At 37.1% G+C, this 26,844-nt stretch overlaps 3 protein-coding genes across 11 annotated transcripts in view; 1 reads left to right on the top strand and 2 right to left on the bottom strand.

Annotated features, from left to right (window-relative positions):
- The window catches only part of LOC110374622 (protein vav), a 34,555-nt gene extending 20,202 nt beyond the window's left edge, over positions 1–14,353 (top strand). For 3 of the 4 annotated variants that reach the window (XM_064034657.1, XM_064034655.1, XM_064034658.1), the window contains 12 exons: positions 650–820; positions 1,518–1,733; positions 2,243–2,362; positions 2,878–2,994; positions 3,137–3,313; positions 3,844–4,061; positions 4,536–4,653; positions 4,998–5,140; positions 5,631–5,768; positions 6,449–6,598; positions 7,155–7,323; positions 7,791–14,353. In XM_064034657.1, the coding sequence (XP_063890727.1) occupies positions 650–820; positions 1,518–1,733; positions 2,243–2,362; positions 2,878–2,994; positions 3,137–3,313; positions 3,844–4,061; positions 4,536–4,653; positions 4,998–5,140; positions 5,631–5,768; positions 6,449–6,598; positions 7,155–7,323; positions 7,791–7,865 (1,812 nt within the window). In that variant the 3' untranslated portion in view covers positions 7,866–14,353. The remainder of the gene's footprint in view (positions 1–649; positions 821–1,517; positions 1,734–2,242; positions 2,363–2,877; positions 2,995–3,136; positions 3,314–3,843; positions 4,062–4,535; positions 4,654–4,997; positions 5,141–5,630; positions 5,769–6,448; positions 6,599–7,154; positions 7,324–7,790) is intronic. The other variant, XM_064034656.1, reaches the window with a different exon arrangement.
- Positions 14,354–14,583: 230 nt separating this feature from the next.
- Positions 14,584–17,490, bottom strand: LOC110374621 (sulfiredoxin). The gene is made up of 3 exons (XM_021332413.3): positions 17,337–17,490; positions 16,656–16,783; positions 14,584–15,384 (listed from the first exon to the last, which is right to left on the bottom strand). The coding sequence occupies exons 1-3, from the start codon at positions 17,383–17,385 to the stop codon at positions 15,175–15,177; spliced, it is 387 nt and encodes a 128-aa protein (XP_021188088.1). The 5' UTR covers positions 17,386–17,490; the 3' UTR covers positions 14,584–15,174.
- A 1,428-nt stretch (positions 17,491–18,918) lies between these two features.
- On the bottom strand, positions 18,919–26,800 carry LOC110374623 (homeobox protein extradenticle). Of its 6 annotated transcripts, none has more exons than XM_064034633.1 (9): positions 26,311–26,800; positions 25,538–25,690; positions 24,510–24,670; positions 24,048–24,148; positions 23,533–23,683; positions 22,298–22,394; positions 21,730–21,795; positions 20,876–21,070; positions 18,919–20,680 (listed from the first exon to the last, which is right to left on the bottom strand). In XM_064034633.1, the coding sequence occupies exons 1-8, from the start codon at positions 26,567–26,569 to the stop codon at positions 20,889–20,891; spliced, it is 1,170 nt and encodes a 389-aa protein (XP_063890703.1). In that variant the 5' UTR covers positions 26,570–26,800; the 3' UTR covers positions 18,919–20,680; positions 20,876–20,888. The 6 variants fall into 6 exon arrangements, with proteins under 6 accessions (XP_063890703.1, XP_063890702.1, XP_063890707.1 ...); XM_064034632.1 differs by lacking the exon at positions 23,533–23,683 and adding an exon at positions 23,711–23,861 and having other exon boundaries at positions 26,311–26,779; XM_064034637.1 differs by lacking the exon at positions 21,730–21,795 and having other exon boundaries at positions 20,876–21,064; positions 26,311–26,792.
- Positions 26,801–26,844: the final 44 nt, after the last annotated feature.

Below are 26,844 nucleotides of genomic sequence, written 5' to 3'. Positions count from 1 at the left end.
GGCACTGCTGCTCCACGGATCACGATGTATTTACGCTACCACATATTAGTTTAGCTATCACTGTTTTTATAAACACCACAGTTTCTGTAACGTTGCGTTCCTGATGATAAAAATAAGTGGATATCGTAATGTAAGTGTTATAAATAACTTTAGAGTAACGCGTACGGATGTTCCGGAACAGGTATTTTTGGGAGTTCTTTTATGTTGGTTGTGGGTACTTTGTGTTGCTAATGTTTTGTTATCGATATGTTGTATTGATCTAGATTGCAGAGAAAAAGTGTGACGCAAAGAGAAATAGAGCTATTTCCTTATGCGTCGCTCCGGAATTAAGATTTATTTCATGTCTCATAATTCAAACCAAATTTTTTTAATATTGCAGTTGACACACAATTTGGCATTTTGCTAGGTATTTGGTCGATATCCTAACGGAACATAACGTTATAGAAACGAAATAAATGTAAATTGTACATAGTAGATGGTTTTAGTTGGGATATGGTGTTTCATGCTTTCGCTTTGATTGTACACTACGGGACCAATTCAGAGGGACACATTATTAAAAAAAAAATGTTCTTTTTTAATCCATCTGAATTTGTCTTGTTCCAAATTAAGTTTGAATTTCGAATAGTAATATTGTTTTTTAAATTTCCAGCTAGCAACATCGTCACATAGTTTAGAAAAGAGGGATTACGTTATACGGGAACTTGTGGATACGGAAAACAACTATGTGGATGTTCTGAGCAAAATCATCAAATACTTCCTGAGGCCGCTGATGCCGTATCTCAAGCCTCAGGACATGCAAGTCATATTCTTTGGTATTAAGGTGAGGAATCAATGTTTTTACTATAAAGCTAAAGACTTTGTTTGCTTGAACGGGCTAATTTCAGGAACTACTGGACCGATTTGAAAAAAAAACATGTTAGATAGCCCTTTTATTGAAGAAGGCAGTAGGCAGGCATTTATATCCAGTGCACAAAGTAGTTTCATGTCTACTTAAGGCCCATATAAATAAATATGCATTTTTTTAAAGCTATAAATACATTAAATGCTATCACCTGCGATTAAACAAAAACCGGTATTCTAGATGCTTAGGAATGTATTTCAACCACAAATTAGACTCGACTTATCAAATTGCTCACAAATTATACTTGTGACTTTACAAATAAAATTGCTTGAATTTGCCTCTGCTTTATGTGATGTAATCTTTTTGGACTTTATTAGGTAGCCATTAAAAGGCACGGTACCAAAAAAAAATATCTTCTGTATCAGTCTGGATTTGCTACCGCCACCACACTTGTTCACCTTGAGCAAACGTAGCGATTCACCCTCATCCCTTCGCTAAATGAGAAGGGGAAAAAGCTGATAATTTAAGTTCCATCTCGCTGAAACAGAACAAATACCGTCCATTTAGTATCCCGAATTTTTAACGCTTTTACCCTGTAAAATGGCGCCCAAAATTTTTATAATCATCCTCCTGTCCTTAGAGCCCAATGTTCCTAACTTAATCTTCATACCTACAGGAACTCCACGAGACTCACACAGGTCTCCTCCGACAACTAAAGCTGGCAACCGAAGCGTGCGTCCCCGGCAACGGGGCTCCGCGCCTCGCCGACGTATTCCTCGCGTGGCGGGAGCGACTCCTACTGTATGGCGATTATTGCTCCAACCTTACTAACGCACAGGATACCTTGAAGACCTTAGATGCAAGAGATTCTACGTTCAATAAGCAGTTAGCTGTAAGTATGCTTGAATGTATCTACTTTGAATAGTTCTAAGATCAAAAACAATATATTTTGTAACTAATAAAATAAAGTATCTACTGTGGATTTCCATACGTTTTTCATGCAGCTAATTTCAAAGTACAATCTCTTAGAAGATAAATAGGTAATAGAAATCCGTCGTCAATCTACTAATAAATCCTTTAGGGTTGTAGTACTTAAATGATTCTTTTCCATCCCTTATTTATAGGCCATAAATACACCCTTTATAAATCTGTCTCCAATTCCGGTAATAAGCCGAAGTTCTTATTGGCAATTTGACTAATCAACAAATACTAAATTCACTCAAATGTTCTGTAGATGCATTAAACAGGCAACTTCATCCTCGGAAATCAATGCAATATTTTTACAACGTGTCCCAAATTCAAACGTTCTGTCTTCACTAAAGTCGGATAGACCATAAGCACAGGCTTACAAAACCAACTCTAATGCCTTTACACTAAAGCACAATATCGCTTGTTAAACAGAAATGTCAGAAAGAACACAGCGACGGGCGGATACAGCTGCGCGACATACTGTCGGTGCCGATGCAGAGGGTGCTCAAGTACCATCTGCTGTTGGACAAACTCGTGCATGAGACGCAACCGGTAAGGATTTTATGAATGTCTTGAAAATGTTTACAATTTTTTTCTAACAATTATTTTCTAAAAAAAAACACTCATAATCTTTGTCATATTAGACAACAAGGAGTTTAGAACAATGGATAGCGAGAAATTAAAATGTAACAATGTTTCGTTTTTTTGGCTTTATGTGTAATTTTTTATATAACATGAACAAATGAAGACATATTTAAATAAAACTAAAAATAATTTTGTATACAGGAATGAATTTTAAACAGTGCACAAAAAAAAACTGGTGGTCCAGAATCATTAACAGAACACATCTACATCATCAGTAAAAAAAAATCGTGTCAGACAGCTATTTTACAAAAGTCCTAAAATAATCATGATGAATAGGAACAAAACATGAACAATAAATAACTATTTAGAGGCCTGGTTTCACTAGATACCGACATAGTGTCAGTTAGTTATCTGATATTTAATGGTATGTGCCAGATATGGCTATCCGAGACCTGTGAAAGCAACAATTGTCTTCATTATAGAATCATGAGGAGTTCCGAGGGTTGGAGCGAGCGAAGGAGGCGATGGTGGATGTCGCGCAGTACATCAATGAAGTCAAAAGAGACAGCGAGGTGCTCGCGCTACTCGCTAAAGTACAGGTATGTTGTACAAAATTAAGACTCAAGACCCTGTCTGTTTTCTGATCTAACCCTAAGATTTACGTAAGCGAAAGATGAGTTCGCTTTTGAGCGGTTGGTACACAAAAATGCTCAATCAACAATCTATATCTTTTTTTCCTAGGAGAGTATAATAGACTGGGAGGGCGGCGCCCTAGGCGCGGGGGGCGCAGGCCTAGCGGCTTACGGTCGGTTACTGCTAGATGGAGAGCTGAAGGTCAAAGCTCATGAGGATCAGAAGCTGAGGTCAAGATACGTGTTCGTGTTCGATAAGCTCATGCTGCTCTGCAAACCTGTCAAGGTAAACTGCATTCTGTGATAAATTAGAGATGTTTTTAGTAAGATTATATGGCGTTAGGATCGTGGTTTTAAAACTGGTTATTCAATACAATATGCTTACTGAAAATAAATTCTTTTCTAAATAAAGATTACGAATTTGTAAGTTAATATTACAGATGTTATATTTAACTCAAATGGCTCAACATAATTCGTTCTCAATTTTATCGATAGGTACTTTTTCACAATTTTTTTATCCAAATTCTTTTGTTTATTGGTTTATCAAACTTACACCTTTCATGTGTTCACCAAGTTTACGCACCTTTATAAACCGAAAAAAGTACCCTCATAAAGTTCAGATAACAGTCGTTACAAATATCGACATTTCCACCATTTGACAACCCCAGACCAATCTACATATTACTATGTATACTATACATATGGCAGACCAGTCTTTTAATACTATTATCTATTACTATAAATCTGGCGCATTGACTATATTTACTATTAACCACCTATCCTGCCAACCACCTACCCCCTAATAACGCGTCACAGCTCCTCTCCTCCCAGGACAACCAGTACTCGTACCGCGTCGGGGTCCGCCTCGCCGAGTACCGCGTAGAAGAAGGTTGCGGCCGCCGAGCTCTACGGGGCGACGCGCGATGGACCTCGCACTTCTACCTCGTCAGGAGGACCAAGGACGCCACCTTCACGCTGTATGCAAGGACTGATGATGCTAAAAGAAAGTGGGTCAAGGCCATCAAGGATGCAATGTGAGTACTATTTTGTAAATTTTGAGAACAGCGGCCGCGCGTTGGACCTCGCACTTCTACCTCGTGAGGAGGACTAAGGACGCCACCTTCACACTGTATGCAAGGACTGATGATGCTAAAAGGAAGTGGGTCAAGGCGATTAAGGATGCCATGTGAGTATTGCAATAGGAGATCATGACTTTTTGACTGTCCGAGTTTATTAAAAACATTTTTAATAATTAGGTAGGTAAAGGCCTCTTTCATACAGAAAAGTTATGTCGGGCTTTATTGAAAACCCGTATACAAATTCTCAAAATCGACAGCGACGATATTGCTTCCCATAAACAAAAGTAAAAAAAGACATAATATTATCATGTATCAATAGGAAAACTTCAAAAATAAAGTCGATCTTTTCTTGCACCGATTAACACAGGTAGTGTCTGCGAACCCACAATTTCATATTTATAGCTGTAACTATTTCGTGTTGTCCCACAGTGACAATCTGGAGCCTCCCGGATGTCGGAGTACGAATCATAAGTTCGTGCTGCATACGTTCGAAAAGCCCGCGACGTGCCACCACTGCTCCAAGTTCCTCAAAGGCAGAATATTCCAGGTATGTATTGTTTCACATCAGATGTATTATGTCATAGATGTGATGTGTTATGTGGATTCTTTGAATGCTGAATGAAAAATGTTGTTAATATAAGAAAAAACAAAATTACAAAATCAGTCGATTAAAAATGGCTTAAAGTGGCAACACATTTGCAGACCGATATTTTTGATAGAATTGCACTGTCACTCTATGCGTAAACTCAACTTTAATTCACTCCCGCAAACAGAAATCCGCTGTCACTAGGAAAAATCCGCTCATGAAATTCGCCGAGCCCCCGTACTTATAATATAAACGCAAGAGCACGTGGTCCGCGGATTTATTTTCAATCATTTTTTCCTACCCAGGGTTACCTCTGCACGGTATGCAATGCTTGTGCCCACAAGGAGTGCATCGCGTTATCAGGGCGCTGCGGCGGCGGCCTGGCGCCCGCGCCGCCGCTGCCGCCCCACCAGCACCAGCCCGACCAGGCGCTGCATTATTATATGTGGTGAGTGTTCTATCACATACAGGGTTACCTCTGCAACAGCCGCTGCTTGTAAAGCACTGGTACTCAGCTGAATCCGGTTAGACTGAAAGCATGTAGAAAGCCGCCCCCGACATAGGTAGGGGAGATGAGATGAGGTTACCTCTGAACGGTATGCAACGCATGTGTCCAAAAGGAGTGCATCGCGCTGTCAGGGCGCTGCGGCGGCGGCCTGGCGCCCCACCAGCATCAGCCGGATCAAGCGCTGCATTACTATATGTGGTGAGTGTTCTATCCTACGCGCGGCCTGGCGTTGAAACGGCGGCGTATTCTCAAAATATAAATCACCCTGTATAGTTTTTCACTAAAGGTACTCTTCCGACAAAGGCAACTATCGCGAGCCGCGTGCACTTACTGCGTCATTAGTCGGAAGGAGGCTTAATATCTTGCCTGGATTATTAATTGATATGTTAGCTTATGCTCAGTATGTAACTGTGTATGGTATTTTCGTCAGGTACGTAGGCGAGATGGGTCGCGAGACGGCGACGGCGCGACTGGAGCGGCGCGTGGACGGCACGTTCCTGCTGCGCGTGCGGCCAGCCGCCGCGCATCACCACGCGCCCACCGACACCAACCTCGCGCTCTCGCTCAAGTATGTCATGTACATCCTGTAGGCACGTGGCGAGATGCCGAGCGAGACGGCGACGGCACGTTCCTGCACCACCACGCGCCCACCGACACCAACCTCGCGCTCTCGCTCAAGTATGTCATGTACATCCTGTAGGCACGTGGCGAGATGCCGAGCGAGACGGCGACGGCACGTTCCTGCACCACCACGCGCCCACCGACACCAACCTCGCGCTCTCGCTCAAGTATGTCATGTATATGCAGAACGGACTTGCTGTCAAAGGACTGGCCACAATACGAACTTCAATTCGGTCATGGTGCGGATTTCAACTCATCACTTCGAGACCTCCCTAGAGGAAGTTTGAAGGAGTTTTGGCCGAAGGGTGTCGTCTAATGGAGGTTCCGAGGATGGCTACGCGACACTAAGCAGCGTAACACGACGCTGACACTTCGTGTGAATTAGTTTTATTTTCTGTCTCTTCGTGTGATTTTATGTTATCATTTTATGAATTTATTTTCTATGGCCCTTAGATACCTGATTTAAAAATAAAATATGTATTTAAGTTCCATAAATTCAAAGAAATGTTTTTGACATCGATAAAATTAAACTTCAACTCCCATATTTTGATAGATCCACATAGCAAAGACCCACACAGTACATCGTTCACGTAAACATTATTACCATAGACTATTTTACCCCCACAGAACGGACAACACAGTGAAGCACATGCGCGTATGCCGCAAGCCCATCGACCAGGTGCAGCACTACTACCTGTCCGAGTCGCGCTTCTTCCGCAGCGTCGTCGAGCTCATCACCTACTACGAGAAGACCAGCCTCTCGGAGAACTTTGAGGGGTATGTATAAACTTAACATGTAAAATGTCGTAATAAAAACTTGTATGAATGTCTTTACAAATATTTGTATGACTGTCCTAACAAACATTCTATAAATGTACTTACAAAGGCTTGTATGAATGTTCTAACTAAAACTTGTATAAATGTCCCAATATAAAAATGTGTGAATGTCGTAACACGAACTTGCATAAATGTCGTTACATAAGCTTCTAAGGATACCCTAACATCGTGATAAATGGCTCGCATTCGGTACTAAAAAGAACATTTTTGTAAGCTTTTTTAGTTGTATCTCCGCATTTACTTGATTTTATACAAACTTACAGCAAAAATAACCATTGTCAGGCCGAAATATCTTCAAATGGCGCTTTCCGCTTGGCGAAACTTTAGGAAGTGTAAGAATTGTTCCGAGACTAAACTCATCAATGCACGTTATGAGTTCGCGATCGTTAAGTTGTATTATGGATTTTCATTATATCGCTCTAGGAATTATGTGGTGTGGTGATTATACAGAGCCTTTCCTGACAGACTTATAACCCAATAATTTTCTTGTACCCAGCTTAAACTCGAACCTGCGCTGGCCATTCCGGCGGGTAGTGGCGACAGTGATCCACGACTTCCGTCCGCTGGAGAGCTCGCAGCTGGCGCTCAGACCGGGCGCCAAGGTGCTCGTGCTCAGCAAGGAGGGGGACAGCAGGGGCTGGTGGAAGGGACGGACGCTTGATAAGGTAACACTGGCAAAAACACATAGGAAGTGGTGAAGGGGGCGTTTTAGGGGCTGTCTTTTTATTTTGCTTTTGACGTTCGAAAAGTGCTGATTTGTCAGCCTAATTTGAATAAATGTTTCTAAGTTTGAATTTGCCCTAATCAGTGAAGTGTGATTTCGAAATCTATTATGTGAAATTCCTTGTTTTAATTGACTTACCAACGTACTTTATAAACTGCTAGCCCTTGACTTTTTGTCAGTTTTATGTTGTGAGGAATTGAGCATGCACCAAGAAGTTTTCTGGTATCCTTAATTTTAAGTTTTCTTGGGAAAAAGTAAATACTATAAAAATATAAACAATGTAAAGTATTTCATGCGTAATGTCCTATTAAAGCATCCCAATAGATTAGTCTTTTTAGGACTAGTTGTGGGATTGCTAAGTCATCTATTAGCTCTAACACCTTTTCATGTCCAAATTATCTCTTACAGGGAGACAACCGCTCAGGCTACTTCCCAAAGGAATGCGTACGCGAGGAACCAGAATGCATCGGTGCGCTTGACTGATGTCAGCTCTGCCTCGCCGAGCGCGAGCTGCACTTCTCCTCGCCCCGCCCGCCCAGCCCCGACCATGACGACACCGCTGACCTCGTGTAGGGAACCGAGGAACGAAGGTACTCCCATACAGGTCAAAAAGGGACGAGAAAATTGGTCTGAGGTACACAAATAGAGGTCAACAAGGGACGAGAAAGTTGGTCCCATATCGCCGCAATGGACTTACAAGACATTCTTAACCTATAAGAGTGTTTTTTCCTTCTAAGTGTACGAGAGGAGATAAGACTAGATGTTAGATTATGTGTAACCGAAGATGGTGACTGTTTACCTAATAAGCAACAAGTTATTCATAGAATAATGAGTGTTATATTGACGTACAGAGTGACGTTGACGGACGCAGTTCTATTTTCATATCGATGTTCAATTTCGATAAATGTAGGTAATAAGGTTGTATGGGTAGCAACGAATTCCCGATAGTTTCGGGGATTGTAAAAATAGTGACATATAAAATGCATATATGTCTAGAAATCTGTAAATAAGAGGAGTGTGTAAAATGAGTGTTTATGATGGTCCTTTTACCCCCAAAAAAGGGGGGAAACGGCTCGACTGCGGATGTACTAGCTATAATATTCAATACAAATAACGAATACAATAATTAAATGATTAAAAGAGTATCCTTACATATGTGCATCTATATATTTAAAAGAAAATATTATAGTAAATGGAAAAAATATTTCTTTAAAAATAGATCACATTATATTTTGCTCCGCAGATGAATATATTAGCTAAATTAATAGAATATATACCAGTTGCTTATTTTTAATGTCGAGTAAATATATTGAAAGTGGCGTATTTCCGCGTATATTTGGCATTCGTAGTTCTAAAGATATGTATATTAGCCACTAAAAATACGGATTCACTTTTGTGAATTATTTTATTTACATGTAAGTAGGGATGTACACGACAATTTCATATTATAATGTGGGAATGCACTGAGATAACCAATTGTCGATGAATATTCAACACGAAACGGTGTGTTATGGTTTCGTTCATAATAAACGAGAGGACTTATGTATTCGATACATAATACAATCGATTTATTTCAAATTGTCTGCTCAATTAAATCGATAAGTCCTCCTCAAATTATTGAGCTCATTATACTAGTTTTCTCATCGCATTCTCGCATTACAATAAAATATTATTTTAGCGTATAAATAAATAAATAAAAAACTTTTATTCGAGACAAAACGTCTAGTCGTGCGAATGGTTTACGGAGCAATCTCACTTCGATGTTAAGATAAATATGTGTAAAATAAAAAATAAATAAATGTGCATATATAAATGTAATTGTGTATAAAAAAATATATTGATGGAGTTAGTATAAAAAAAAAACAATGGAAAATAAATGTTGTTCATCTATTGACTGATCGCATCGAGCAGTCTTAAATATAAATATAAGATAAAAGTATAAAAGGTATGTTAGTAAAAATCTGGATGAGCTGAACACTGCTCGCGACCGGTCGCGCCATCCAGTTTTCATGTATTTGTAGGAACACGATGTTTACATTTTACAGTAAAATCGTTTGTAGTGGCTAGCGTGGTCTAACCAATATAATCGTAACGAAAGTAAGCGATTTTCGAACCAAATGACATCTTGAAATGAACGTTGTATAAGGTTTGGTAGGAGAGATAATCTCAGCCGATTTTTCGTAGGACGTTCTTACAAGGTCCGACTATCTGTAGGACGTATTTGTACGTTGCACTATTGCTATCGCTGTGTTTTAATTTTCTCCTACAAAAAAACGGTCACCTATTATCTGAGGTAGGCGGGCTTTAATCAAGAAAATTGACAGCAAAACTATTTACAAAATAGCTTGAATTTCGAACACGTTGTTATTGGTTGATGCTAGCCACAGAGTATAAAGTTCGGAGTAAGACCTCGCTCTCTGCAGTCGGCGCTCGGCTAAGTTTGATGGTGCGTATCGATGCTTTAATGTAGTTATATGTAGATATGCTGGGTAGCGTGTGCATTTCAATGTGGGCTCAATTGAAATAGGGGTCGTTTGTAACAAAGATTGTCGTTAAAATTAATTTCATTGTACATAATCAGATCCTATTGTATTTATAATCAGCTCAAAGTTGCTCAAGCATGTTATCAACTAATTTGATGGCCATTAAATACTCATATAACATTTTAAAGGTACAAAAGCGAGCATACCAAGCTACTCCAATCTGTAAAGCTTTCCCAGTCAACATTGAACCATATACTTTAGAAATAAAGTTGAAAATCTGTAAAATCTATGCGACATATTTTGGTAGCTTAATATGTTGGCATCTATACATACTTACTGCATACTTTCAAGCTATGTTGCTATATACTTTTGTGTCATTTAAAAATCGACTTTAAATGGACCATTGTATGCATTGAATTTTCATCAAAACTATTGCCCCATAGAGCTCACATTTTAATGCACACCCTGGATTGTTGTTAAAATTCATGTCATCTGTCATGTTCGTGTAGCGTTGAATTTGTATCACTTAACCGACCGTGTTATATTGAACCGTACCCACTTCGTATTAATATTTGTGTTAAGGCTGATTTTACCATTTAAAACCAACTTTAAAAAAAGTTATGTAAGTCCTAAAAATTTGTGTTATTACAAAATCGGCCAAGTGCGAGTTGGACTCGTGCTCGAAGGGTCACATACCTTATCTATATTAAACGTCCAAAAATCGCATTTGTATGAGTCCCATTTTACTCTCTGGGTGTGGAGCCTAAAAAGTAGTAAGCTTGAATAATTTAAATGGTGAAATCAGCCCGATTCTCTGTCATGTAAAATGTTAACTTGCACTACCCACCATACGGAAAGTAATGCTCAACCTGTGTATTAAATAAATAAATAAACATTTCTATATTAGTTGTACTCTACGTGTGTTCGAATATAAGACTTAATATTTCAATTACTGTCACTCTAATCGCCATCATTCTATGTGCAATAAATAGCAATCTTATTTTCATAGTCATTCTCTCATCTGACATTTCGACAAAAAATGTTGTAAATATGATACTAGGAACTCTGTTGTGACACTAACAAACGATTCAATAGAAAGAAAGAATAAGAGATGACTATTAGTGTTGTGTAAGGATATCTCTTACTATCGATATTTTGATCATTTTATCGACTCATCATTATGTAGCTAGGTTGAAATCTATCGAATTCTTGTAACGCACACAAGTAAAGTTTTAACTTATACGACGACATACAATCGTTTCAAACTTAAACATTTTAGTATCTAAATGTTCTCAATGTCGGCCATTTTCTTCGTGTCAATGTCTAGACTTTATTTCTACACGTTAGTGAGATGGAGTGCCAAACTCATTTTTAACTAATACAATCTTGTTGGCAAGGAGAATACCCCAATAATTTCTCAATTTTTAAGTCCCGGTAACATGACGTGATCCATGAACCGCAAGTCCTTGAAATATATAATACAAGCTTCCACTAGCGGTTTAACCTGTCCCATGGGAGATACTTCGCCTTGCAATAGATCGTCTATCTAACACAGAAAAACATTTTTAAATAGGACCAGTAGTTCCTGAGACAAGAGCGTTCACACTTTTCAGCTTTTTAAATCCATTAACTTTATACATTCTTTCACCTATCAGCTTTTATTTCAATAAATCATTATGCCAATAACATATAATACCTCAGTGTCGCCGTTGTCTACATTCCAATATATAGTATTATTTTTCTCTTTATTACTAAACAATTTGAGCAGTTTTAGAACATTCTTCAACAAGATGACAATTCAACGAAATACTTACATTGCGTTTCTCCAGTTGACGTGCAAAAGGCAAGCATAAAAATAATCTAACAAACATAAAAATGTATTAACGTAGATCCATATTGTCAGAAACCATCCAAGCACGTTATCCAACGATTGTTTTCTTAGATAAATTCACTTCTAATAGTTGTTATTTTACAAATTGTCAAGATCACAGTATGCCATATTATTTTTTGTCTTCCAATCTATCTAGTTTATTTTTATTTAAGCTTATTTCGAATACAGGGTGTTTTGTTTATCCAGGCAGTTTGAATATCAAATATGTTATCAGTATAATCGCTATAAAAAATATTTTAGTTAAAGGTTTTAAAAAAACGTTCATTTAGCTATCTATTGTAGTCAATCCATGATACTTCCAAAAAGTCATCCACATATCACGAACATTACAAATTAATATTAAAAAAATAATTCGAGCTTTACTTTTTAACAAAACGACAAAATCATAAAAAGATACAAATAATAAGAAATTAAGAATAAACAAGCAAGTTTTATTCCCCCGTTTAAACCTCCAAAAAGTTACTGTCTTTATCTAAAGATATAATTAGGTGAAAATCAATACTAGCCGTTTTCTATAAATTAAAATAATAATATCATCGTCATTTTCCAAGAATTCAGATAGGCACAGTGAGCTCTCTGCCTTTGATCATGCTTCTTTCATAAAATTCTAGCTCACATGAATCCACGAACGATTTTATTCAATACATATTATATGACGGTTCATCACGTCTTGACACTCTCTCTCTTCCTTAATTCACTAGTAAGACTGTAAAAAATTCTCAAAAAAAAACAATCATTTTAATCTTTACATTTCCATAGATTTCTTACGACTTCAATGTAAATATTGTTAATTTATTGTTGTAATTAATGTAATTAGTAGTTTAGTGTGTAATGTAAGCGCCGTGCACAATGAATGTTATCCTTCCACGTTCTAGTAAGTAAATGAATAAGTACATGTTTAAATAAACGCGTATTAAACAAAGCGTGGAAGTGGCAATGTTTAAGTTTACATTATGTAGGTGCTGCCTCGTTTTTTAAAGCAGAAAGCTCTATTTGAGCCATTCCCTTAGGTATAAATAACAGAGGGGTGAGGTCACTATATTTTTGCCCTTTATTGTTTGTACCCAAGGGATATTTTATTACTTTAAGGTACATCAGTACGCATTTTTACACTATACTGTGTTTGTATAGGTGACAACTTAATTGGCTTAGTTATCATTTCATTTATGTTGACATTAATTGATGTAAAATATACGATACTTTCTTGTAAATAAATTACATATGTATATTGTATGTATTTCCTTATACATGTGAGCCACTTCCAACTTGTCATAATAAATTATATAAATGTAAATTTTAAATGGATTTAAATGTTACTTATAAACACTAGTGCCACTGAATAAATGAAATTTTAAAATATATGCTTAAATATTATATTAATCCTCATAATAATCACGATGTAAACACTGCTTTATGAAGAAGTTGTGAACAAAAAGATATATCTATTGAAAAAAAAAGATCTTGTCCGTGGTGACAGGGTGCAGTTGTTATGTGAAAAGAATATATTATAAATATGATATATGAAGAGTATATGAGACATAGTAAAAATATGGTTGTTGTAAAGTAATAGATATATATTTTTTGTATTTAGTTGGCGAGCCCGGGGCGGCGTGACGGGCAAGTCACGGTGGCAGTGTGATATAGGTCGATATAGACACATTATTTGCATTTTATTGTTTTATTAAGAAGATGGTTGGGCACTGTATCGTTTAATCAACAGTTTCCACAACTCCACGATTAAATATAATATTTAATAGTATCAGTTCTGTATAAATAATTTACGCAATAATGTAAGCTACAGTAAACTCCTAACTGCTCCTAACGGTCGCTTAGTTTATGATTCGTGCCAAAATAATTTAAATTGTGTATAAAGAGCAAGCAAAACATGATCTCTGTAATATTACGATGTTTATCGACAGTTACATGCAATATATCTTAATACGTTATTCACTAGAATATAACCATTTACTAATGCAAGAAATAAGTATACAACAAAATAGTTCAGTCACATATTATTAAGTTGTATGAACAAACTATTGTTTCTCTAAAATAATTTAGCTATTTGCAATTTTATTCTTAGTACAAACTGTATTTTCGTAGACTGTATGAATTTATTTGAAATTGAGCACTTTTGTTTTGTAAGCACAAGAATTTTATGGTAGACAAATGTCTTATGCGTGTCGAAATTTAATACGTGCAATGGTAATCTTAGTTGCGCTGTATATATTTTAATCCACAAACAATGCAAAATATGCCGTACATAGAAAGGCTGTTGCCACTCAGCGTATATAAAGATTACCAATGCATCTATTTCTCTAATGCAATGCAATCAATTAGGCAACATTATTATTTAATGAATTATAGTATATAATAGCGAATTTCTGTTAAATGTCTGCATGCGTGGAATGTTGGTGCTAACAAATTGATTTTGTGTTCATTTGATTACGTTCCCAGTGGGTGCGCCCGCGTCGGTTGCGTTAGAATAAATTGTATTTTGATATTATTTATGTTCATGTTTGTAAATATACAGAAACGGCATATCCATTGTTCTGTAGTTAGGTAAGCCACTCCACTAATAAATACACTGTTGGAGAAATTTTACTTGTTTTATTTTTTCATTAGAATATAATATTATAAAAATATACATACAAGTAATATCAAATAGTGTTGTTAATTTTGGTCTGACTCAGCGTGGTTTACTTAGACAAGTGAGTGTAACATGAAATATTAACCAAGGTTGGAGGAAATAATTAATTCACTCGCCTATCCTAACATTATAAACGAAGTCTTGGTCCCGCTAAACTAAACAGCAATGAAAATGCACATAGTTTACCTATCTATAAATATATTTCAAAGTATAAAGATATAACAGAAAAATTAACGACCATTAATAATAGAAATCTGAATAAATTACAACGTTCTACTATTTTGTAGTAATGACATCCGTTTACAGGAAGTCGTTATAAACTCTTATCTTAAATCTGTACAAATACTTATGAAACTAAACTTAATAATTAATAACTTGATCTTCACACAGTAAGTACCTACTTCATAATATTTCTGAGTATACTCCATTAATGCATTTCTAAAGTTTATTCAGTGTTCAAATAGAGGTTACTCAAGTATAATCGAAAAATGGCATTTCATTTCTTCTGTAAAAAGGTTCTAATCTTATTTTACGGAGTAATTAATAACTTAGAGCGCTTTGTAATTAAATACCTATTGGTAAACTTGCATACTGAAAAATGTTCTGATTTTAATTCATCAAGAATTTCTGTTCATCAAGACTCAAGGTACTGAATAAGATTTCATTTTAAGTTCATCAAGGTATATCTAATATCAAAATGTTCGTAAATAATCTACCTATAGATAGAATTTTAAATGCAAGCACTAGATGGAAGTCTGCTTCCCAAACTTTTTACTTCAAATCAGGAGTACTACTGCCTAAATAAGTTCTCAAATCAGTGATGGTAGATCTGATCAGTATGCCAGGTATGGTGGGCCGATTCAGTCGCTTGTATGCCGCGTATCGGTGACAGCCGCCGAAGCTGTAGTAGTAGTCGCCGCCTTCCGAGCCCTTGATCCAGAGGATGTCAATCGGAGGAACATTGCCTGCTTCTTCTTCTTTCTGGAAATTGACAAGTTATTTCGATAAAGATGCTATCTATACGTACTTGTAAAGCTGAAAATTTTGTTTGATCGCGCTAATCACAGAAGCTACTGGTCCATTTTGAGAAATTACTATTGTTAGATAGCCACAGAGATACCTAAGGAAGGTTAGGTACCTATTTAATTTTATAAGCCATACATCGAGGAAGGCTATTTATATGAGAACCAAAATAAGGTTACGTTGTCATTGAATATTCTTCGCAGGTACTAATAAGATCTCTTTAGGTATCTGTTCGTTTACCTAAAACATTAACATAAAAGCGTCAACATCTCAAATGACTATTAACACAGGTCATCACCCGCCAGAGAAGTTTACAAAATACAGTCGTTTCAATAACGATAACATTTTTATCGATCTCAGATGACTTGCTCACCTCTAGTTAGCAAATTACATCGATCTTATAACCTTTAAACAATAGCATATACCTACGGAATAATGTTTACCAAACATTATTGTTATACATTTCAGAACGTAGGTAAGTAATTAGAGGAAAGAAAACAAATGTTAATTTTGTTATCCACTACTATTGTCTGTAAATAAAGCTGTTTCATGAATATTAATGACAAGAGCCGTGCCTCTTATTTTCCCTGCAAAATTAAATAGAAAGCATTTTATATAGGCTGGCAATGTATGTTCAATAAAACGGACCTAATATGCCTCCCTGTGGCATTCCATGTCGACTTATAAAATGTAGAAAGTTGTAGCACTTGTTATTAAAGTCCTTAACAAATGGGGTTAAGATCACTGTATGTAGGATCACGTATCTAGGTTACCTGACCGGCTTTATTAATACAATTATTATTTACGATAATCGGCCGTGACTACTTCTGCCTCTACTTTGATTGGATATCCACCCATTGAATTAAAGTTGTTTGTGGGAAAATCTTAGCACACTTACAAAGCGCCTTTTGACTTGGGTGGAGAAAATGTACCTACTTATCAATCATGTTGGATAAGTGTAGTATGTAGTCTTGTGTGGTACTCTTCTTGGAGACCATAAAAGAGCCACTCACTTGTTTTGTTCCCTATTTCAAAGATACATAATTAAAGCGCCATAATACACCTTTGTCTTACAGATTTTTTGGCAAATATAAATTGGCCAAGGTGATCATTTACAGAGAGCCACTGACGCGCTCTCCATCGGTCTTTTTTGCGGTTTAGGTAAGTTGTCGGAATTAGATTGTCCTAAGAAAATCTGAATAGAATGATAGAAGTAATGCCCATCTTACCTGTATCGTCTCCATGAGCGACTGCACCTTTTCCTCCGAGAGTTCCGGGATGAAAGGCCTAATGATGACCGACATAGGCACGTCATGCACCTCGTCTTTGTACGCGCTGTGTACGCTCGTCATTCTTGCTATAACCGATAACAACAACATTGACCTTACGAATAAATACATATGAATAAAGGTGTGCGCGAATTAATTTTGTGACTGCCGACTTATGCATGATCTACATGCTAATTGATGGTAATTAGAATGGGCGGCTTATCGATGTTTTTTTTGTTATCAGATAATATTACGCTACGCTGTATTGTGGCTTTGAGATTTGGTCACACGTTTGACTGAAATCAGAATATTGCAAGGACTGGGCTTAAAAACACAATTTATTCCTCTTTCCTTGCAATAGCTTGCTTCTACTTGAGCTAAGTTCAAAATAGGGCTAATTGTAAACCTAGTATTAACATCAGAATTTATGGCATGACGAAAATTTTGTGCAGCTAGTTCGAAAAATACATTAGTTACTTATGAATTGTAATATTGTTTACTCATTGTGAAATTCGCCTGTCACGATCAAGGATATCTTTACCATGTTAAACTTCTTAGCGAAGCTATGAAAACTATACACATATCTAGTTATAAACTGTCGTAAACAGATACTTTTCAAATATGTAAAGTTGTAATACTCACGATTTTTAGCTGACAGCGAAGCAGATAAATTCACGATAGATTTTAACATAACAGGAAAAGCTGTAGATATAGTCAGGCGGTCCGTTCGGCAGTCGACGCGTGACTGACTAGACCCATGATGTCACTCTCCACCTGATTCATACAATTCAATACTACTCGACAAGGTCAGACGCACGCCGATAAAAATAAACACAAACAAAATGTTATGTGTACTCTAATACGTTTAGACCTACGTTATCAGTGCTTATCTAGGGCTTGTCATCGATGTATTGATTGATTAGCAGTTGACTGTTAGTAAATCTTATTGTTCCTTATCATAGAAGCTTTAGTTTCAGGCCATTTACCCACAAGCAGTAGAGAACGATTACTATCTATGCCCTTTCCCTGTACCTACTACGAGGTGTATACTTCCTTTGTTTCCATTTGAGTTTGTAAACAATGCAAATTGTTGACTTATCATATCAACTAAAGACCATCTGGGTATCGATTTGTGCCCATCAAGATATCCAAGGCCCAAGCCCAAGCAACGTATCCCTCTATATTCTTAGTGGTCTGTTACGAAGTCTTGTTTGTTTACAGTCACTGACTGTGTGAGAATGTTCGTCAACCATGTAGAAACCTAATTTCTGTCACTTAGGCATACAGGGACAAATCAACCGCCCTACACATGCATATAACCATATTGACCGTTTGGACAAACCTGCGCGCGCATCTTCAGCATGCACCATTCCTATCTTATCATCTTTCTGGTTTCTCATCCTTCCTATTGTGCCTATACGGCTCCGTCTAAGTTTTTAGGGTTCCATAGTAAACTAGGAAGCCTTATAGTTACCCCGCGTCTGTCCGTCCGTCCTCACTTAATCTCAGTGACCGTGATAGGATCACTCTATCCAAAAAAAACTCCTTTCGGAAACACTAGCATATAACAAAAATATTTTTAAAATCAATCGGTTAAATGTCAGCACTACATTTGAAAATAAACCGACCAACTTAAATAACCAACCCTTCGTCATGCTATGATTCGATACGCTCTGAACCCAAAAGGACACTTTACAATTAAGTACAAAAAAGTGTTCCCAGCATCAAACCAGTTATTTTTGTTATTGCTTTAAGCCCTACACTCCGGTCAGCAACGAAGCCGACGGCCTCAATATATTCATATTATGCAGTTTCCAAATGTCAAACGTACTTGTTTTCGAACAGAAATGCAAAATACTTGCCATTATTTACCGAATTTATGTGCAAATTATTGCAAAACCCTACAGCCGTTGAATAAACAAGTATCATGCCCAAGATTCGAGTTATTAATAATACTTACCAAAATTATAGCCGATATCTCTGCAAAAACAAATTATATGATCTTTGTTTTGAAAACAATGAAATTAAGCAAATTATCGTGTAATTACTAAATTTTATGACTAAAACATGAGATAACTCTCACTTAAACTGCCTAAAGGTCATGAATATTTTAACTTTTACACTTTAATTGACGTCTTCTTTTATCACTGCAACGGAAAACGCAAATAGATCGAAAAAAGTTCAGGTAAAACAGGTTCAAAAGATAAATAAATAAAACAATCAGTTTAACTACACAAAAATGTATTTTAGTCAATCTGATGGTCGCAATAACATTGAACTCGTCGTCGTATACATGTGTGTCCGCGCCGCCCCGCCCGACTATGGCTCTATATTAACATTACAACTGTTATAATAAATAATTTATCGTGAACGAGTAAGAAAGGTGCGATCGGTGGCGGCACGTCAAATTACAATGTTCCACAGCGTTAAAACATCAATTAAATTTTCGTTTTTTATCTCGTATACTGTTTCAGATATTTTGTTTTAGAACACATTAACTTAACACTAGCATTTTTTTTTTCATATCCAAACTATCTCTAAGTGGAACTAATTTTAAGTTACAATCGTTAAGATCTCGTAATGCTCGCGATGAAAATGTACGACGAAATAAAATAACATTCAACTTACGGCTAACAAGTAAAATAAAATTGTGCTACCAACATTTTAGCACCACGATAATTAAAATATTTTGTTCTGATATTCACAACTCCTGGTTTAGCGTGACCAGAGCCGAATTCAGTGCTAAATATGTAGTTACTACTACCTGATGCTTTGTTTGAACAACACCAGGGTAATATGAAATCCGGCCCAGAACAAACAAAATAGAATACAATATTTTATAATCGATTAAAATTGACTGGTATTTTAAAACGGCTCCACATTTAGATCAGTAAGGGCCAAGTTGCGTGTGCGCACTAACACAACCATTGCTAATAAAATATTAAAATTGCACACAAGTCTGTGTGTCCGTGCTTATATGAAGAACTTTAGATCTACACTGCTTTAAAATAATGCTTCGATAGCTCAATCCACATTCCAGCAATAACAAATGTATATAAAAATATGATTAATATTTATATCTGGTTGCGTATACATAAGTTAAAAGTGCAGTTAGCGTGCTCGTACGGTTATTATATTTATATTATTATAACACTATCTCTGTACATAAAGTCGTAATAATTTTATAATAATTATAAAATGTGTGTATAATATTATTGTTGGAGCGGACACTGAGCGTGTGAAAACGACACTGTTTCCACTTCTATAGCGTATACTTGATTTCCGTACATACCTATAGTTTAATTTAATCGATGCTGAGTAATGTCACATTAATCTAATACGTATTGATGAAGCAGTGTAAATAACAAGTGTGTACAAACACGGACGCACGTCGTACAAGACACTAGTCAGCACAAAATATCTGAACTTACATCTAACAATATTACACTAGTTCATCTTACATCTATCGTATAATTATAACCACCGTAGAGTAAAAGATTATTAGAACGAATAGAAACACGAGATCCCCGCCATATCGATGTGATGATAAACTTTTGTTTATAAATTACTAATACTGCCCAAATAATTACTTTTCCAAAAATAATATAAAACAAATAATTTCAAAACCAACGTCACTGGTTAAAACAATAATACTATAAAATAGTTGCCATTGAAAATTGATTTCTAATACAATAGCTATAATAATAAAAATAAAATTGTATAATATAAATTGATTAAACAAATACTGGGTGCCAGTCATATAGTTCGTAATACAAATAAAAATACGTTTCATTACATTTCCTTCCAAAAATATCGCTAGTAATATGTAGTCTAAGTATATGGTGTAGTATACAATGTCCTATGAGCTAAGGCTAGGCCGCCGGTGTGCGCGGCAGTTCGTATGTACCGGACCTACTTAACGTTATAATAGTAAATGTAAATGGCAATTCTGTGGAAGCTGCACAATTATGTGTCGAACCCGTAACCTGCGACAAGAAACACAAGATTAGTTTGGAACATTGAAATAGACGCATCAAGGATGATTGGGGTGACAACGATCGACAAAAACAGCGAGATTTTAGGTTTGAGAATAAAACTTAAGTTTTAACTTTTGAGAGTAAATTAAATACAGATTTTTCGGAGTATTCTTCTTGTGCATTTTTACGGCTGTGCACACATACCTGCAGGTGGGGCCTACGGCGACAGGTCCTGGTGCATGGGATCGTAGCCCATGGATCCGTCGTAGCTAGGCTGTGGCTGGTCGTAGCCCGGCGCCGGCAGCGAGTAGCCCATGGAGTCCTGCGTGGGCGCCGGCGACATCATGGGCGTGGCCGTGCCCGACGCCGCGCCCATCGAGTACGGCGACGCGCCTGCAGCTGCGCGGGCGCATCTCTCATGTATACGGTATGAACAAGGGGGGGGGGAGGGCTGTGTGTTGGGGGGATCTTTCACTTAAACCTAACCTTCATTTATAAGTTTGATTTATCAGCATTGTTCAAAAAAATATTATTGTAACTTTGAAAATGAAATATGTAGACGAAAGCATGTTGATGAACGATGCCCACAACACAACATGGACTGAGATAATGGAATAGAGATATATTTTCAAGTGTATCAAACAAATGCCAAATGTACGCGGTGTGTAAGGCTACGTACGCACTGAGAGGCTAACTAAACTGCTATAGCTTTATGTCTTGCTTAATTATTCAGACGGAGGAATATTTCTTTTTTTATTAAAAGCTTAACACTCTCACACTTATTGCTAAAAAATTCCTTAAAAGAAAGAAGTCTCACATGACCCTATCCAAAGCATTATTTCATGATTTTACCATCTAATGACCATTTCTCCTAATTACTTCCCTTTTTCGAAAAAACCTTGCCAAACACTTTTTTCATGGACACAAGACATCAAGCAATAGCAGCTAAAGCTCTCAACATTCACGATTTCTATATTTTAAAAAATCGCTAACATTAAAGCCTTCTAGCCATCAAATCAGTGCGAATTAGCCTATATCTAATATTGTCTATGGTTTACTGTAATAGGCGGTTGCTCTGGCGGGCGGAGAGCTAGCATCGCGCCCCGCGCCAACCCAAGGCAGGTCTGTGTGCGGAAACGGTCACCTTGTTACGCACTCTTACACCCCTATACTAGACGCAGGGTATCATGAACATGACTTATGATAATGATCATTGTGAAAGCTAAATGGGTAATGAGATTTATACAATTTGTGAAAGAGAGACAAAACATGATATTTAAAGACATTTCCGTAAAAAGCAGCCCAATATACAATGTGCTGCTGTTTTTCCGTTGTTAAGAATAAGAATAGCTAAAACGTTTGAGAACGAAATTTTACTTTGTAGATGGATTCTATTTTATATATGTGCTATTGAGCCTATAGCTCTTGGCAAGAGGTTGATATAATACAAGCTCCCGTAGTATAAAAAACCTATATTACACTAGCTGAATCCGCGGCTTCTCTCACAAAGTCAACTTTTTTAACTTTCAATATTTCATTTCTCCTTGAATCAAGGAAGGCACAAACAGACAGACATATTTCCGTATTACCAATATATCTAATTAACAATTTGAACAGTGCACATACCGGCAGCTTTCTTGGCGGCATAGAGGTTGGCCTCCTCCTGCGCCTTGCCGATGTTCTTCTTGTAGCGAATGCGCTTGTTGCCGAACCAGTTGGACACCTGAAGATATAGCTCGATATAGCAAATGATTTCAAATTAAATAACATGGTATGAGGGTATGTTTCTCTGGAGAAGTTACCTATCACAGGTACGTGTGTGTATTATGTCGATAGTTAACAAGTTAACAAGTTTTTATCCATATATCTATATTGAGTATTTCCAATTATATGAGAGTTTTACTTGTATACTTCAAATTGTAATATCTCAGTGAAAGAAATTGATATTTGAGCAAGCTCAACGCCATTTGAAAGAAAAAGACTTGTTCTTTGAGGCCCCTTGAATACTTTTTCAGGTTAAAAAAAAAACTCGCCGGTCTACATAGGCTTTAAAATGGTTAAAACAGTGTTTTTCGCACTTTTAGGTTAGAATACCTCAAATCCCGAGCTAACAGGACAATTCTGAAGCCAAATTTGGATTCAGCGCACTGAAAAGTGAAGTCTGGTTTATGTGGCAAAAACTTGTTGACCAGTGTAATTTATCACTTAGGAATATACGCCAAAAGTCTAGCCTGCAATTTCTAGACCATGTATACAATGCAATACTGGCGAATCCAGAGAAAACTGAATTTTCAAGATATTTGTGAGTACAAGGATACAATATACTTTATATTGACATAATATACTAATACCTTTACTACTTATTTAGCTCTCGAAGAAGAATCCTAAACTACTTTTGGAATAATCTGTACACAATACACCAAGGTTCTTTGTAGCCAAATTACCATATTTTTCCTCTTCGAAAACTGCTGTTGTGTCCATTGTTACTAAGTGCATGGCTTGTCAAGTTGTCACAATGATTTACTGTGTGATTGTTAAGCTAACATTTGTAAGTGAGATTAATGTTCAACTTCAAGTTTCAAATTACCTAGTAAGTAGTGCCACTCTCAAGACAATAGGGCTGTCACGCTTGACGCGTCCGTGGCATGTCGTGTAACTATAGGGTTGCCAAGTCTATTTGAATTTACTGTATTAATTTTTAAGTCTCTTTTTACTTCCATGTATCGATGGTGTGTAAGACCTATTCGAAATTTGAACTCTTGGAGCATAGATTTGGGTTTCAGGATAGACAAACTCATTTTTTTTGTTGTGTTATATGCAAATGGCAGTCACAGTGTCGTGACGTTGGCAACCCCAAGTACCTGTGAGACAGTAATGCCGCACTTCCTGGCGAGCTCCTCCTTGACGTCCTCGCTGGGGTAGGGGTTGGCGAGGTGCGAGTAGAAGTACTCATTGAGCAGCTCGAGCGCCTGCTTGGTGAAGTTGCGTCGCTTCCGGCGCGAGTCGAGGAAACTGAAAGGGGAAGTGACGTCACGGTACCTGGGAGACGGTAATGCCGCACTTCCGCGCCAGCTCCTCTTTCGCCTCCTCGCTGGGGTAAGGGTTGGAGAGGTGCGAGTAGAAATACTCGTTGAGGATCTCCGACGCTTGCTTGCTGAAGTTGCGGCGTTTGCGACGCGCGTCCAGGAAACTGCAAGCGGGAATTCCGATATTTTGCTTTTGATAGTTTTATAGAGGCCAAAGTTGAGCTGGTTAGCACGAAATGTTACGTCAGCGTTTTTGGGGTTACTATTTAGGGATGTAAGGATTAAGATCGCACTTACAATAAGTTTCTAGGGACTCATTATTTGATGAAATATCTACGAGTGTGACGTACCGTGAGCGCAGTATCATGACAGCCTCGCAGGTGGACTGCTTCAGCTGCATCTGGATGGAGCTGAACTTCTTGTGGATGATCTGCACCATGCGCTCGATTTCCTGTTGGAGTTCATAAATCAAGTTTCTTCTTGAAATTCTTTGCGTCTTTGAATCTTTAGGTGTCTTATGTCGGAAAGAAATTAGGTATCTAAGTAAAATATATTTTTTACAAGGCTATACCTTAACATGCCATTCTGTCTCTAAAATTCTAATGGAAGAATAGTCTAAAATATAAAGGAAAATATTTTGTTAACTATTTTGTAAACATATACCCATGTTTTAACAAAATAAATTATCTTTAACTAGATTATTAAGATTAAGCTCATGTGAAATAAATATTGAAATGAATGGTTATTTTTTTGGAAGCAGGAGGTTTATTACATTAAAATTCTTGTTTTTTTTTTTCATAAGTTTCCTATACCTTAGGCGTAATAGGCCTGGTGCGGCTCTGCTCGCGCAGCAGGTTCATGACGTGCGTGGTGAACTCGTTGCAGGCGTTCTCGTACTTGTCCAACTCCTGGTGGTAGATCTGCCGGATCTGCGCCAGCTTCGCGCGGTAGTCAGAGTGCTCGATCGCGTTGTCTGCGTGGAGGAATATTTATCTGTACTTCTATACTAATTTGTATTGTGAGTCCACAGATAGGAAATCTGTCGTACCAATCACAAAGGTTGTAAATTCACGGACATTTTAGAACATTGTTCTAGAGAGGGTAGACTATAAGAAACCTACTCGTGATTAGATGTACTTATATTTTGAACTAAACGGGATGTTGGTAGGTAGGATGCACTTATCTAAGTGAGATCTGTGGTCCAAAATTTAGTTGGACAGCAGGCTTTTTACAAACAAAATTGTCTCCTGCTCAGCCAATTTCACTACAAACTTTGGTAGAAAGTGGTAGCCATGTTAACAGATTTTTAAGCCTACAATTGAAACATTTTACATTATTTATAGGTGTTTTTATATTTACACCATATAACAAAGTATGTTTTACATAGCTGCCAATACATTTTTATCTCGTGGGATTTAAGAACCATTAGTGCCATTTACAGCTGGTCTTGTGTATACATTATGTCTGTATATCCCATTAATAACTGTAATTGAACAGGCGAATTACTTTTGCTGTCAATGTCAGGATAAATAAACTGGAGTGCTAAATGCCTATGCTTGAAAAAATGTGAAAATAATTTTAAAGGCAAAAAATCTTTGCATAAGTCTCCTGTCCTTCAAATAGTATGCAAATACCTTATACATGGCTAATTTACAATCCTTTCTTGTCTACAAAAAAAATTACAATACATATGTTTCTAAAATCCTAATAAACAAATGTAAAATGTAAACATTTGCATGTCATTCCTATGCCTGAATACTGAACTGATCAAATATCATTTTGTAAAATCTTTTCAAGTAACTGTATTCATTTAAAATCCTAGAAACTTTAGTGCAATTACCCCATTCCCCAGCAGCAGCAGAGGCCGAGGCAGCGGCACCCGCACCTCCACCCTTCTCCGGGCCGGCCACCCCCTCAGCTATCAGCATGTTGTCCAGGCGCATCAGCTGCGGATCTGGAGGCTCCTCCTCTTGCGTGTTGCGGAGGGACAGGACTGTTGGAACAATGAGGGTTTGCAGTCTTTCTAATAGTGAAGTTCTATATAAATTAAAGTACCATGTACCATCAAATAAAAATAACACATGATAATTTGAAATGTTGTAGAGTTCTAGTTGATTTTATTCTAGCTTATTTCATCAAAATTTCAAGCTTATTTATTTGATTTTATTTAACTTGAGTTCAAAATCTGTTAAGTCTATCAATAAAAGTGTTTAATAATTTATATATGTGACAATCTTCATTATATTTTTAATAAATTAAAATTCAGGGAGAGATTTTTATCCACATTTATATGTATTTTCAATTTTTAAGACCCTGTGTAGATAGATATCTTCTCAGCAGATTTAATGCAGCTGTGGTTAATCAACAGATTTACTTAATCTGGCCTTGATTTGATAACATTATCAAATTCAGATCACCAATTATGCTCATGTTAGTAAATATCGCACACGATCACTGTTACATCTTGAAGATAATTGAAAACATACACGATCATGACACAAAGCCAGGGAGAAACTACACATTACTTTCCTATCGTAATTTAATGCATAACACAAATACTTCTAACTACATAAATTCTGCGGCCAATAAAAACACGAGTGTCAGCTAGCTTACCTGTTTTCTCTTTGATTTCACACAACACTGAAAATAGGGCAGGCTTCATTCTGTGACAATTGAGCGTGTGTTTTCTCGCTTGTGCTTCATCAAGACTCTGGTCTGTGATATTCATGATCTGTTGCAATATTTCGCCTATATCTTGTTTGCGAGCTTCGCCCTCGCCAGCAGCCGGAGCTCCCTCGCCGCCAGGCAGCCCGTAGCCCTGCGGCCCCATAAGCCCGCCGCTGTGCGCCATCATCCTATTTGGATCGTCCATTGCTCTTCCGACTCAATACATAAATACACCTAAACTTACACTAAGTACGTATACTGTTTTGTACGTGGTTAAAACGGATATTTAGAAAAATAACTCAATAAAAATACAACAATGCTACACTGGGCGCCTAGCCACAGCTTCACTTCACCCCCCGTTCACCAACCAGCAATAAAATGGCCGACTCCTTTGTGCTGTCAAATCTGAAATTATTTGAAAAAGAAAACAAATAATTAAAACTATTCCTATCACGCTTCATCTCGCAATCATTTACGCAG

This window comes from Helicoverpa armigera, chromosome 5 (genome assembly GCF_030705265.1).
Source record: "Helicoverpa armigera isolate CAAS_96S chromosome 5, ASM3070526v1, whole genome shotgun sequence".
Lineage (NCBI taxonomy): Eukaryota > Metazoa > Arthropoda > Insecta > Lepidoptera > Noctuidae > Helicoverpa > Helicoverpa armigera.
Note: the sequence above shows the minus strand (reverse complement) of the source record. Positions and strands in the feature narration are given on the sequence as shown.